General features: G+C 39.5%; 2 protein-coding genes across 10 annotated transcripts in view; one reads left to right on the top strand and one right to left on the bottom strand.

The window, feature by feature from the left end:
- Window positions 1-14619, top strand: part of TRIM25 (tripartite motif containing 25) — a 49700-nt gene extending 35081 nt beyond the window's left edge. For 2 of the 5 annotated variants that reach the window (XM_064271273.1, XM_064271266.1), the window contains exon 10: window positions 10869-14619. The gene's annotated coding sequence lies outside the window, so the exon portion shown is untranslated. Of the gene's footprint in view, window positions 1-3022; window positions 3170-8653; window positions 8773-10868 lie in introns of all 5 variants that reach the window. The other 3 variants (XM_064271269.1, XM_064271268.1, XM_064271270.1) reach the window with 3 other exon arrangements.
- Window positions 12490-15385, bottom strand: part of DGKE (diacylglycerol kinase epsilon) — a 26941-nt gene continuing 24045 nt past the window's right edge. For 2 of the 5 annotated variants that reach the window (XM_064271275.1, XM_003414389.4), the window contains exon 12: window positions 14580-15176. In XM_064271275.1, coding sequence (XP_064127345.1) covers window positions 15000-15176 — 177 coding nt within the window. In that variant the 3' untranslated portion in view covers window positions 14580-14999. The other 3 variants (XM_023553558.2, XM_064271276.1, XM_023553557.2) reach the window with 3 other exon arrangements.

Below are 15385 nucleotides of genomic sequence, written 5' to 3'. Positions count from 1 at the left end.
AAACATTGTGACACATGTTGTGACATTGGTTGCAGTCTCCACGATGTGACAGTATTCTCCCTTTTTCCACCCCAGGCTTCCCTGTGTCCATTTGTCCAGTTCCTGTTCCTTCCTGCCTTCTCGTCTTGCTTTTGGGCAGGAGTTGCCCATTTGGACTCACATATTTGATTGAACTAAGAAGCATGTTTCTCGTATGTGGTATTGTTTTATAGGCCTAATTTTTGTCTGAAAAGTGGGCTTCAGGACTGGTTTCAGTTCTGAGTTAACGGAGTGTCTGGGGGGGCCATAGACTCAGGGGTTCCTCCAGTCTCTGGTAGACCAGTAAGCCTAGTCTTTTCCTCCTGAATTTGAATCCTTTTCTATATTTTTATCCTGTTCTGTCTGGGACTCCTGTCATGATCTCTGTCAGAGCAGTCGGTGGTGGTATCTGGGCACCATCTAGTTCTTCTGGGCTCAAGGTGGTGGAGGCTCTGGTTCATGTGGTCCTTCAGTCCTTTAGTCTTATATTTTCCTTGCGTCTTTGGTTTTCTTCATTCTTCTTTGCTCTGGATGGGATATGACCAATAGATGTATTTTAGATGGCTGCTTGCAAGCTTTTAAAACCCCAGATGCCACTCACCAAAGTAGGATGTAGAACGTTTTCTTTATGAACTATGTTATGTCAATCGACCTACTTTCCCGAGACAATGGTCCCCAGGCCTCAGTTCCACAGTAACTCAGTCCCTCAAGGTATATGCATGTGCCTAGGAAGCTTTTATGACTTTGTTTTGGTCAAGTTGTGCTGACTTGCCCCATCTTACATGTCGTTTGTTCCTTCTCTGAAGAGAACACTTTTCTACTATCTAGTTAGTGATTTCCCCTCTCCTCCCTACACCTCCTATCCCTTGTAGCCATCAAAGATTGCTTTTTAATATGTGTGCACCTTTTTTTGGGCTGTTATAATAATGGTCTCAAACAATATTTATCCTTTTGTGATCCACTTATGTCACTCAACGTAATGCCCTCCAGATTCATGCATGCTGTGAGATGTTTCACAGATTCATCATTGTTCTTTATGGTTGCGTAGTAATCCATTGTGTGTATGTACCATAGTTTGTTTATTCACCCATCTGTTGATGGGCACTTAGGCTGTTTCCATCTTTTTGCTATTGTGAATAATGCTGCAATGGACGTGGGTGTGCATATGTCTATTAGTGTAATGGTTCTTGTTTCTCTGGAATATACTCCCTAGGAGTGAGATTGCTGGATCCTATGGTATTTCTGTTTCTAGCTTTTTAAGGAGGCGTCATATCATTTTCCATAGTGGTTGCACCATTTTACATTCCCACCAGCAGTGCATAAGAGTTCCAATCTCCCCGCAACCTCTCCAATACTTATTTATTTTTGATTAGTGCCAGTAATGTTGGGGTGAGATGGTATCTCACTGTAGTTTTGATTTACGTTTCTTTAATGGCTAATGATCACGTGTGTCTGTTAGCCCTTTGAATGTCTTCTTTGGTGAAGTGTCTGTTCATACCCTTTGCCCATTTTTAAGTTGGATTGTCTTTTTGTTGTTGAGGTGTTGAAATACTCCATAAATTTTAGAGATTAGACCTTTGTCAGCTATGCTGTAGCCAAAAAATTTCTCCCAGTCTGTAGGTCCACTTTTTACTCTTTTGGTGAAATCTTTTGATGTGCATAATTGTTTAATTTTTAGGAACTTCTGGTCATCTAGTTTCATTTCTGGTGTTTGTGCATTGTTATGATTTGTATTCTGCTCATGCCATGTATTAGGGTCCCTAGTGTCCCTATTTTTACTTCCATGATCTTTATTGTTTTAGGTTTTATATTTAGATCTTTGATCCATTTTTAGTTTTTATGTATGGTGTAAGGTATGGGTCCTGTTTCATTTTTTTACAGATGGACATTCAAGACTGTCTTTTCCCCATATAATGGGCTTTGGTCCTTTGTCAAAGATCAGCTGACCATAGGTGTATGGATTTACCTCTGGGTTCTTGTTTCTGTTCCATTGTCTATTGTCTGTCACTGTACCACTACCAGGCTGTTTTGACTACCATGGCAGTATAGTAGGTTCTGAGATCAGGTAGTGTGAGGCCTCCTACTTTGTTCCTTTTTTTTGCTTATCCAGGGCTTCCTTCCTTTCCATATAAAGTTGGTGATTAGTTTTAACATGTCAATAAAGGATGCTATTGGTATTTGGATTGGGATTGCATTATATCTGTAAATTACTTTGGGTAGAACTGACATTTTCACAATGTTGAGCCTTCCTATCCATGAGCATGGTATATTTTTCCATTTATGTAAGTCTCTTGGTTTCTTGAAAGTGTTTTGTAGTTTTCTTTGTATAGGTCTTTTATGTCCTTAGATAGATTTATTCCTAAGTATTTTATCGTTTTAGGGGCGATTATAAGTGATATTGTTTTCTTGATTTCCTTTTCAGAGTTTTCTTTGTTGGTGTATAGGAATCCAAATGATTTTGTATATTGATCTTGTACCCTGTTACTCTGCTGAATCTTCCTATTAGTTCCAGTAGTTTTCTTGTGGAATCGTTGGGGGCTTTAGATTTTTTTACTAGCCCAGCAAAGAGGGGTTTGTGCTACTGCTAACACCTCCTATTGCTCTTGGATTAACACCACTGGAAAAGTTAAACAAGATATTGCTAAGATTCACCAAAAAGCTGTTTGATTACTTTCTAGACTTCCTATAATTTTACCATCCTTCTTTAATGTCTTCAGTTGGCTGCCTAATAGTGCAGGTTCTTGGTTACAGTCCCTGTTGCAATCTGGCTTGATTATATACATAATAATTCTTATTACTGGAGTTATAAAACATGTTATAAGATGTGCATCTGCTATAGGAACTGGAAACTCCACTTCATCTCACGCTCAGAGAATTACGTATATCAAAAATACATTTGAGAACCCAAGCTAGAGAAGCTTCATGACTTAGATTAGTATTTGAAAATAGATCAGACTGTTCCTCCAATTTGGGCACACCTTATCCATTTCTCACACCAACCAAGGTCACTGAAGATGGCTGCTAAGCAATAGTATGGTGAAGAAAATTGAAGCTGCTCCACTGCCAGAAAAACCTTGCAGAAGATGAGTTACTCCTTTGAAGGCGACATGAGATCAGCTCCCCCTGAAGATGGGAACTCCCATATAGCAAGGTAAAAATATGTAGTGATATCCAGTCACTTCGATCATGTAACGTCTAGGGACTTAAATACTTACTGGTTCAAGCATCCATTAAGGACAATTTAAAGCCCATGGCAGAAGACAGCATGCCTGTGTGATCAAACTATGTTCTTCGAAATCCTTGACCAAAAGGGGGGGAATGATAAGGGATAAAATCAAAACAGAGGCATCTGACCTATTTGTAAAATGACTGTGCTAACTCTATGAGCTCAATGAGTATATCCCACCTGAATTTAGAGACCATCTCAAGAATAGATTTGATTCATTAAATGGTAATGACCAAAGACCACATGAGTTGTGGAATGACATTAAAGGACATCATATGTGAAGAAAACAAAAGGTCATTAAAAAAAAAAGGAAGGAAAGAAAAGACCAAAAAGGATGTCAGAAGAGACTCTGAAACTTCATCTTGAACACATAGTAGCTAATGCAAAAGGAAGAAATGATGAAGTAAAATTGCTGAACAGAAGATTCCAAAGGGCGGCTTGAGAAGACAAAGTAAAATATTATAACAAAATATGCAAAGACCTAGAGTTAGAAAATCAAAAGGGAAGAACACACTTAGCATTTCTTAAGCTGAAAGAACTGAAGAAAAAATTCAATCCTCGAGTTGCGATATTGAAGGATTCTATGGGGGAAAATATTAAACTACTCAGGAAGCATCGAAAGAAGATGTAAGGAATACACAATCACTGTACCAAAAAGAATTGGTTGACATTCAACCATTTTGGAGGCAGCATATGATCAAGGACTGCTGGTACTGAAGGAAGAAGTCCAAGCTGCACTGAAGGGATTGGCAATAAACAAGTCTCCAGGAATTGATAGAATACCAATTGAGATGTCTCACCAAATGGATACAGTGCTAGAGGTGCTCACTCATTTATACCAAGAAATTTGGAAGACAGCTACCAACCAACGGATTAGAAGAGATTCATATTTGTGCCCATTCCAAAAAAAGGTGATCCAACAGGGTGCGGAAATTATCAAACAATATTATTAATATCACAAGTAAAATTTTGCTGGAGATTCAAAAGAGGTTGCAGCAGTACACCCACAGGGAACTGCCAGAAATTCAAGGTGGATTCAGAAGAGGACATGGAATGAGGGATATCATTGTTGATGTCAGACAGACCTTGGCTGAAAGCAGAGAATAGCAGAAGGATGTTTACCTGTGTTTTATTGACTCTGCAAAGGCATTTGACTGTGTGGATCATAAACAAATTATTGCGATGAATGAGAATTCTAGAACATTTAATTGTGCTCATGCAGAACCTGTACGTAGACCAAGAGGCAGTCGTTGCAAAGAACAAAGGGATACTATGTGGCTTAAAATCAGGAAAGGTGTGTGTCAGGGTTGTATTCTTTCATAATACTTATTCAGTCTGTATGCTGAGCAAATAATCTGAGAAGCTGGATTAAGTGAAGCAGCATGCGGCATCAGGACTGGAGGAAGGCTTATTAACAACTTGCCATATGCAGATGACACAACCTTGCCTGCTGGAAGTGAAGAGGACTTGAAGCGCTCACTGATAAAGAACAAAGACTTCAGTTGGACTGCACCCCAACATAAAGAAAAGTCCTCACAACTGGACCAATAAGCAACATTGTGATAAATGGAGAAAAGACTGAAGTTGTCAAGGATTTCATTTTACTTGGATCCACAATGAACACCCATGGGAAGCAGCAGTCAAGAAATCAAAAGGCTCATTGCATTGGGCAAATCTGCTGCAAAAGATCTCTTTAATGTGTTAAAAAGGAAAGATGTCACTTTGAGGACTAAGGTGTGCATGACCCAAGCCATGGTGTTTTCAATCGCCTATATGCATGCAACAGCTGGACAATGAAAAAAGAACAGTGAAGAAGAATTGATGCCTTTGAATTATGGTGTTGATGAAGAATGCTGCATGTACCATGGATTGGCAGAAGAATGAAGAAATCTGTCTTGGAAGAAGTACAGCCAGAATGCTCCTTAGAAGCAAGGACAGTAAGACTTTCATGTAATTTGGACATGTTATCAGGAGGGCCCAATCCGTGGGGAGGGACATTATGCTTGGTAAAGTAGAAGGCTAGCGAAGAAGAGGAAGACCCTTGTCATGGACTGAATTGTGTCCCCCAAAATTATCTGTTGACTTGGCTAGGCCATGATTCTCAGTATTGTGTGACTGTCCACCATTCTGTCACCTGATGTGATTTTCCTGTGTTTTGTAAGTCCTAGGACTCTGATGCTAATGAGTGCATCAGTAAGAGTTATGTTGATGAGATCTACAAGATTAGATTGTCTGATGCCAATCTTTTTTGACATATAAAAGACAGAAGTGAGCAGAGATACAGGGGCACCTCACACCACCAAGAAGCACCGGGAGCATAGCAAGTCCTTTGGACATGGGTTCCCTGTGCTGAGAAGCTCCCCAACTGAGGGGAGACTGATGACAAGGACCTTCCTCCAGAGCTGACAGAGAGGAGAAAGCCTTCACCTGGAGCTGATGCTCTGAATTTGAACTCGTAGCCTACGAGACTGTGAGAGAACACATTTCTCTTTGTTAAAGCCATCCACTTGTGGTATTTCTGTTATAGCAGTATTAGATGACTAAGACAACCCTCAACAAGATGGACCGACACAGTGGCTCCAACAATGGGCTCAAGCATAACAACGATTGTGAGGACACTGCAGGACCAGGCAGTGTTTCATTCTGTTGTACATAGCTAGAGAGGCAGTAACTTAACCAGTTTCTTACAGATTTGTGCTTGTGACCTAATAAAGGCCAAGAACCCATGACCTAGGCAGAAGATGGCGTAACAGTTAAAAAACAAAATAACAACAAATCCCACTAGGTTTGGAGTTACAACTCTAGATTGTTATCCCAGCTGTGTGACACTGGCATGTCATTAACCTTTGTGAATCACAAAGTACTCAGCTGGGAAAAAAGATACTTTATTTTCTGACTACTCAATTGGGTTTTTGTAATGAAAAAAATGCTTTATATAAAATTGCTTTAAAAATGGTCAAATGCTCCACTAATATATTATTACGCCACTTAACCTTTAGCCCATTTGTCTTTCAGGTTTGTATGCTCCAATGTCCATCATGTCTTACTTATCTTGAAATAAAAGATTCTAATAGGGAGCCCTGGTGGTGCAGTGGTTAAACATTTGGCTCCTAACCAAAAGGTCAGCAGTTCGAACCCACCAGCTGCTCCATGGGAGAAAGACATGGCAGTCTGCTTCCTTGAAGATTGTTGTTTTAGGTGCTGCTCAGTTCTGACTCATAGCGACCCTATGTACAACAGAACGAAACATTGCTCGGTCCTGTGCCATCCTCACAATTGTTGCTATGTTTAAGCCCAGTGTTGCAGCCACTGGTCAATCATCTCAGTGAGAGTCTTCCTCTTTTTCACTGACCCTGTATTTTGTCCTTCTCCAGGGACTAGTCCTTTCTGATAACATGTTTGCCACTTACTTTTCTGTCAGTTTGTCATACTGTGGTGGCGTGTGTGTTGCTGTGATGCTGGAAGCTATGCCACTGGTATTTCAAATACCTGCAGGGTCACCCATGGTGGACAGGTTTCAACGTTGCTTCCAGACTAAAACAGACTAGGAAGATGGACCTGGAGGTCTATGTCTTAGGCTGGCTTCTCTGGAGAAGCAAAACTAGTAAAGCATATAAATGTATACATATACAGATTTCTATCAAGGAAACGGCTCATGCAGTTGTAGAGGCTGCAACATCCCAAGTCCATGGGTCAGGAAAAAGGCTTCTCCTGATTCACATAGCTGCAGTGGCCAGCAAACCCAAGATCAGCAGGCTGGAGAGCAGGGCTGTTGCTCACAGGCTGTGAAGATCAATGAATCCCAAGATCAGCAGGCTGGAGAGCAGGGCTGTTGCTCACAGGCTGTGAAGATCAATGAATCCCAAGATCAGCAGGCAAGAATGCAAGTAAACTGCTAGCTCAGGTCCCAAGAGCTAGAAGTCAGATGAACAGGAGCCAGCTGCAGAATTCAGAACAAGCAAAAGCCACAGCAAGGAAAGAAGGCAAAACCAGATTGCGGAGGGTGGAGAGATGAAGGCTGAAGCGGGTGTTGAGCCACCACAGGCTCGGCCCCTGCCGGTACCAACTCATAGCAGATCCCATTGTGGGGGTAATCACGTATCAAATCTCAACAGGAAAGTGTTCACATTATATGACTGCCAAACACTGAAAATCATGGCCTAGCCAAGCTGGCACACAATCTTAACCATCAGTCTATTTCTTAAAAAACTGGCCAGAGAAAATCTTATGAATAGCAGGGGGACACTGTCTGATACAGTGCTGGATGATGAGTTCCTCAGGTTGGAAGGCACTCAAAATACGACCGGGGTAGAGTTACCTCCTCAAATGTAGAGCCACCTCCTCAAAAGTAGAGTCGACCTTAATAATGTGGATGGAGTAAAGCTTTCAGGACTTAAATTTGCTGATGTGGCATGACTCAAAATGAGAATAGCTGCAAACATCCATCCTTAAAGACAGTCTTGGAAACCCTACATGGAATTTCTGCTCTGTTTTATGGGGTTACTATGAGCTGGAATCGACACAACGGCAATGGGTTTGGGTTTTTTTAAAATATTTTTTATTATGTCCCCTTCTCTCTCCTTGTCTGAGTGTTGTCATTACCTGAATCATGGCCACAGTCACTGGTGTCAGCCACTGAAGGTCCCTACTCCTCTCACCCTATTAAAACAAAGCTCCTGAAACCTTTCGATCAGAAATATTTTGTTTGTAGGGAACAGCAACTCACTGAAGCTGGGCCCCATTCTCTCCCCAAAAGAACTAAGCGTATTATTGAAAGCAGTGCTTCTCAAAGTATCTGTAGTGAAGAAACAGGTTTTTTTTTCTTTTTCCAGTACATATCATTTTTGTAAGACATTATCAAGAGAACAGTGAAATGGAAAAAAGACACCCAAAACACAAGTCACAATTTCTTTTTATGACTGAACAGTCAACTCTCAAAATAGCTATAAAAACTTCTGAACTCTTGCTCTCAATTTTTGTACTTAATTCCCGGTGGGCTGGAAACAAACAGTCCCTTGGCCATAGTTTAAGTAATGTAAAGGATACAAAGGCATTTCATGGAAATGAAGCCCACCAAAGAATCTGATTGGTTGCTGGTCAGCTGATGGAGGTTCCCCTGGTCCAATCAGCTGCAAGCACAGGGGAGTGATCACAAGGTATAAACACCTCCCTTTGGCACAGGCGCCAGTTCCTAGGTTGTAAGTTTGAGTCTACCCAGAGGTGCCCCTGAAGACAGGCCTGGTGAGCTATTTCCAAAAACCCTGCCATTGACACATATGGGATCTCCCCGTGAGCTGGAATCGACTGGGTGGCAACTGCTTTGGCAGAAGCCTTGGTGGGTCCTTTCAGAGAACGGGGTAGAAGATAGAGCAGACATGCTATGGGAACAACAGCTTTGCTGTTTGCCAGGGCTGCCCTATGTGCTGGAAATTGGAGGCCAAATGCAACAACCGCAGAGTGGGTGCTCCATCACGTGTTGAGCAGGATCTTCACCAAAGATATGCAAATATGCGTTACTTTTGGCCAAGGTAAGCTTCCTGCCCTTAAGCAGCTCAGTGTACACAGCTTTCACACAGACTAATTTACATTCTTCTATCTAATCACACATGAAAAAAAATGCTCAGTTTCTATTTCCTAGTTCCAAACCCTACAAAAGGTTAAGTTATAGGCAATGTGTAAAATCCTCAACTCATTTAAATCTCTGAAATCCTCCCACTGGTAGTTTATCTTCATGTATGATCAGTTGGCTTCCCTGCATGTACTTTGAGGGCTGTGTCATAAACCCTAGCACTCCTAGTGTTCAGGACAGTGACACATATAAGGCAGTATTAAAAAAAAAAAAATTTTTTTAATACTATTGATGGTGGTGGTTGTATTGATGAAAAGGCTGCAGAAATGGTTACCTGGGTCAACTTCTAGCTCTGAGTTTACTAATCTATAGAGTGGAGTCAATACCTACCTCGCAGAATTGCAGATTATGACGAGGTAAACGTAAAAGCAGCTAACAACACCCAGTGTGTGCTGAAGCTGCTTAAAAAAAGTGGAAGCATGGACCCTGGGGGGTTATTAGTAACAGAGCCTTCCTTGTGAACCTGGGTGGGGATCATGGCCAAGTATGATAATGCATGTTTAAAATTACTGATCAAAACAAGGTGTGTTATGTTTGCCACTGCCCTTTTAAAAAAGAGCAGGCAAGTGAGCAATGAATTTTAAATTAAGAAAAAGAATTGTTAGAATGGACTTCTGGTTAAAGGTGACGGAATGAATCTGGACCATAAAATCACCTTCCCCTAATACTTAATGAATAAAAAATGTTATGTCTTCTCTAGAAAAGTCAGTCCTGTTCACACCTGGCCTAGTTTCCTATCAGGCAACAATCAGGTGCTCTCTAGTTTACACAGCCCATCAATTCCACCTGCTTCGTTCCTGTAAGCATTTGTGTCTACAAGTCCTCAGGTGGGCATTCACTCCCATTTCTATAAAGAAAACCGGAGGCTCTGGCAGACGTGTAGCTTGCTTAATGTTAAACAGCCAGGAAGTGGCAGAGGCTGGGTTTTCAACTTAGCTATTTAAAACACATTCTATACTCTTCCCACAATTCTGACTCATAGCGACCCTACATGACAGAGCAGAACTGCCCTATAAGGATTCCAAGGCTATAAATCTTTTACTGCCACATCTTTTTCAGTGGAGCCAGCTAGCGGATTCGAACTGCTGACTTTTTGGTTAGCAGCCAAGCACTTAGCCACTGCACCATGAGATAAATTCATATATTTCATTCTACTATGCCTTGGTGCTTCTGTAGTCTACACTGAGCTAATCTATAAACATGAGCATGTATGTTCCTCCCAAGTGGTACTGATTTATGTTCTATGCCCCAGGCTACAAAAGTCGGGCAGTATAATTTTGATGGTCTCCTTTCCATCCAAAAGTGATCTAGAACCTGCCACATAAGCTTGTTTTGCTATAAACCAAGTGCTGTTTTCTGTGCAATTAACTCAAAGTTGCTTATTTTTATTTCATTATTTGTGCCACAAAACGACAGAATCATATTTTAAGTGCTGTATTTTTAAAATTTTATTAAAAAAACAAGCAAAATCTTCAACAGAAGGATTGGGAAGAAAAAAATGCTTTCATTCACATTTCTCTGTCTGCAGGCATCGACCACAATACAGACCCAATATTACAAAAGCAGTCAACACTGGGTAATGAAGTGCTAAGTCCATAGTGCAGGCCGTGTACTCAGGGCCACGGGGAGATTATATACATATACACACGTGTGTGTACGCCTCTGTATTTACATTATCTAAAATTAAGTACACAGACTACTTCTATACTAAAATTAGAAACACAAGGAACAGAGACTGACAATCCTTTTTTCTTCAATACCTTCAAAAATTGTGAATTTTTTATGCCAGCGGCAATATTCCAAGAAGCAACTGAGACCCTCAAAATATTCTCTTCACCAAAAAAATCAGGTTTCTGAATACGTAAAAATCAGCAGGAAAGTAAACAGGTGACAGAATTATTATAGTAGCGGCTCCCAAGCTCCCTTTCAAAAATAGTGGAACTTTTCCTTTAAGTGGTAGAAGTATTTTATTAACTGAAATCTTCTCCTCAGCAGCACCCCAATATACAGAAGTGGAGCTCCCCTGGCTACAGTGAGGAAGCAGAGCCGCCACTGCTCGCTGCCCTTGGGGTCTACTCCACGAGCCCCAGAAGTCATCCTTGGACCTCCAGGACTCCACGGACCAGAGTCCAAAAACCACAGTTTCGCCTAAGAAACGGAGGCTACCAGTGTTTACGTAATATGGTTTAGACAAACACATCAACTTGGATGGAATGAGAACAAGTCTTTCACAGTTCTTTTAAAAGAATAATTTGGGGGGAAGAGGGCAGTTAAGTAGAGGGAAATACAATTTTAAGAACATCCAATTAATTCAATTTGTCTGTATGATATCCACCTGGCAAAAAGCCTGGGCGGCCCAGGAAGTACAGACCAGTAGCTTTCACGTGTCAGAGTGCATCAGAATCACCTGAGGTGCTTGTTGACACAAACAGAGCTTTTTATGTCTCAGCCCTAGAGACACTGATTCGTGAAGTCAGGGGCTGGGCCCAGGAATCCACACTTTCAGCAAGGTTCCCAGGTGATCTATCTGGGGGCTGCAGACAGCCTGTAGATCAACTGTGAGAAACAGGATATAGGCCTTAACGGGGAACTGGAGAAAGGAAGGGACAGCTTTTAAAAGGCAAAACCAAAACCACCTCTTCCATCTTGTTGCTGAGAATGTATCTTCATTCAGATTGAGATATGGTAACAAAACTACTTTTTAGATTTCTAGATACTTTTCATAAATCTACCTACACTCCATTATATCAAATTAGGCAGAATTTAAAAAACATTTCTGAATATAAAGTGCTGGTTCTTGCTTCAATATTACCATTTCGAGGGAAAATACATGAAACTATCAATCACTCGTTCTACTGAACTTTTAGGTTGAACAGGTACAAATTATGTATTCGGATCCACATCAATTTGTAAATTAATATAGCTTCTAAAGTATTCTAGATAGTGCAAATTTAAAATTTCATAATATACATTAAATACAATTTTACTTTACATTGCAAATGCAAATTACTTTTCTTTTGACATGCTGGTAGTATTCATTTGTACAGTGCAAAAGGACCTTACAATGTGAGTCACAGTATACAACACTAAGTAAACGTGTTTCAAAAAGCTAATGCTGAAGGTTTTTATGACACACTCTAAAAAAATAAAAATAAATAATCTTGACTATAAAATCTTTATAAACATTAGCTACATTAAGGGTTCCCAGCTAATTATAGCAGAAAACCTAAAACATTTAAGATCATATAATTTTACTATTAGACAACCTGTGTTTGAAAACACAAGTCCGTCTGGTTTACATTAAAACACAGTAAAGCACTGAGCATCACCACCGCCTACTTATGGGATGTGTAAGAGCTGCCAGGTGCTCAGTATTTAAGCCACTAGGTTTATAAGGAGTTAGGAATGTATCAGGATACTGAAAGATGAGCGAAATCTGAAAACAGACACGGAGATATGCTTTATATTCCTGAGAATGTTGAAGTTAGCTTCAAAAAAAAATCAAGACAGTTTAAAATAGAACAGTAAAATGTTGATAAATTATTTTGTAAAGTGTAGAATTTCTAGTAAACAACAGTTACCCTAATATATAACTTGCAAATAGGAATCTTTTATAAATTGCATTTATTTCAAACAAGGCACATGCCTATACATTTATTTGAAATGCTGGGTAAATGTGCCTAAAAAAGTAAGTAAAGTTTGGGAAATCAAAATGAGGATGTGTTTTATGATATGGCAGATTCTGAAATAAATTTCCTAAATAAACATTAAGTTTAAATGAGTGAATAAGGCAGGAGAAAAACTTCACAGAGTCAGGGACAAAAAAAGTCTCACTGGATTATAAATGAAAAATCAATTTGTTTAAACAAATGAGGGAGTTGTACATAAACCTGCACTAAATTCAACTTAACATTGTCCTTGAAGTAGTTTCAGCAATTAAAAAAAAATGCAGTTATTTTGACTAAGTTCTGATATCCCAAATTAACTATCGACTTTGCTTCTGTAATTAGCACTATGAATTATAGGTAAAATATAACCTAAAGCAAAGTGAATTTAACAGTGTGTTTATAAAATATAAACTTTAACCATGAATTAAAAGGATAAATCTAATTATACTCAAAACATGATCTGCCCATAAAAAGGAAAAGCTACAAAACTTTCCCCTCATTGCAGGAGAAGGCTATCTACCATGAAAAGGGAATGAAGAAGGTGAAAACAGACCTGCTCACAAAATCTTTTACTGGAATTAAGCATCACTTGGCTCAGACTTGGAAGAGGTTAATTTAAATACAATAAAAATATTTTATATAATGTACTGACTACCGTATACACTAACAAGGGGATCCTTCAAAAGATGGCCCAGGCCTGAAGGTGACTCATATTTAAGTTTATGGCAATTCATGGATGATATAGCCATAACAGATTCTTAAGGGAAGCTAATGGTGGTTTGGGGATACATTCTAATCTTTGAGAGATTAATATCACAAAAGACCACCAAGCCCCGAAACAGGCCATCTGTCAGGAAAACATCAGGCTGGATGGCCAATGGGTCTGCCTAACTATAGGGCATCAGAGCAGGCTAGCTAACAGCATCAGAAGAGCGCCCTCTAGTGGGTGACTATGAAACTAGCCCTTCAATAACTTTCTTGTAAACTGAGGGAATAAATAAAACAATGAAAAAAAAAAAAAAAATTGGCTATCCAAAAGTAGTTTGCCAGTGCTTTCTGTTCCTCCTGTTTTTTTTTTTTAATTGAGTATTTCTGAAGAGTGTGCCTATCCGGATAATATATTTTTCAGAAAAATGATGGACTTTATTTCACTAGTAGGTTTTCCATTTGACTGATTTATCTGATTACCTTATTACATAAAACTATGTATTGCAAAAATCATTTAAATCTAAGTATCACAGCATAAAACAAATAATAAATAAGTAAAATATATATATATTTTTCACTTTAAAATAAACATTTTGGCCAAGGACTCTGTATACCTTCTTCCCCAGACCAAGGGGGCAATTCTATCAAATAATTTAAAATATAAAATACTACCATATTTCAAGATGGAGCCCTGGTGGCACAGTGATTAAGAGATCGGCTGCTAACCAAAAGGTCTGCAGTTCAAATCTACCAGCCACTCCTTGGGGACCCTATGGGGCAGTTCTACGGTGTCCTATAGAGTTGCTATGACTTGATGTCAACAGGTTTTTTGGTTTAGGTATTTCAAGATACTACAAGACCACTGATTTTGTAAAACTTATTAGTCATTAAATTTTTTTAGTAATTAATCTGACTAGTAGCTTTCCTTTAGCATATTTTTTTGAATTGTTGACATTTTTTAATCAAAAGAGAAGCTGATGAACTACCCAGCTCAGAATCTGTAATTTTCAATACAAAGTGTCCCAAATATTATTATTATTATTTAACCAATTCATCTATCTGGTTTTCTTTCGGTTATACTGGGATTATAAAAAAGATCCTGAAATTCAACTCAACATGGTCATTAATAGGGTTAATCAAACAACATTTGGGGGTCTGAAAGTGATCCTAAAATAAAAAGTTAAGTACTGGCTTTCTTGTACATTTCTCCTTTCAGGGTTTCCTGGCAATGGGTACACACGGATCTTCCAGTGTTTGGCTTGGTGAGGCGTGCTGCAGGTGGGAGGCTAGCGTTAACCAGGCAGCTTTGACACTAACCATTTTCTTTCAAAAAAAAAAAAAAAAAGTTAATTTTAAAACTACTACAGTGTTAGCATGTTAAAGTGATTTTTTTCCACACACATTTTGCTGGATGCATAATGTGTCCATTAAATGTCTGGTTCCAGAATAAGGAACAAGCCAGTGCATACTTCCAAGTATGTCTCACTCTCAAAACACAGGACCGTGAGACACATTTCACTGCAGTGTAACTTGCATGACTTTTAAAACTTAGTACTATACAATCAATGTGCTCTGCTGAAGAGAACAAGCTTTTATAAATAACTGGAATGCTACTTGGGTAAGTGCATACCCATCACACTATTGATGAAATTAAGACTGAACAGCTGGGAGAGAACTCCTAATTTTGGATGAACACGTATCTACTTGTTTGTATGGATTTTATAGCAAGTTTTCGTTTCTTCATCCATTATTAAATTTCCTTTATGTCCTCTTGATCCGAAGTACTAGAAACCTCATCATCCGTCTGTTCTCCAGAGAAATACAACATCAACGCATGCGTCTTGTGCGTTATGGTGACCGTGCACGGCCCTTGTGCCCACGGCTCACCATCCACCTGCATCGGCATCATCGAGCACTTTAAAATCAGCTGGTATCGAGGAACAAGTAATTAGAAAATGCCAACCTATCAAAGGTCAGAGAGGTCCTCCTTACTAAGCCCGCCCACGGACCTTAACCCTTCTGCATTTCGGCTGTAGAAAATTAAACTGAATATATATTTATTCATCTGTTGCTTTAAAGGACTCCTTTTCAGTGAATATGCTTTATTTCTTGAACCAGCTTGAGGGCCATGCTTCC

This window comes from Loxodonta africana, chromosome 18 (genome assembly GCF_030014295.1).
Source record: "Loxodonta africana isolate mLoxAfr1 chromosome 18, mLoxAfr1.hap2, whole genome shotgun sequence".
Classification (NCBI taxonomy): Eukaryota; Metazoa; Chordata; class Mammalia; order Proboscidea; family Elephantidae; genus Loxodonta; species Loxodonta africana.
This window is presented reverse-complemented; position numbering and strand designations above follow the sequence as displayed.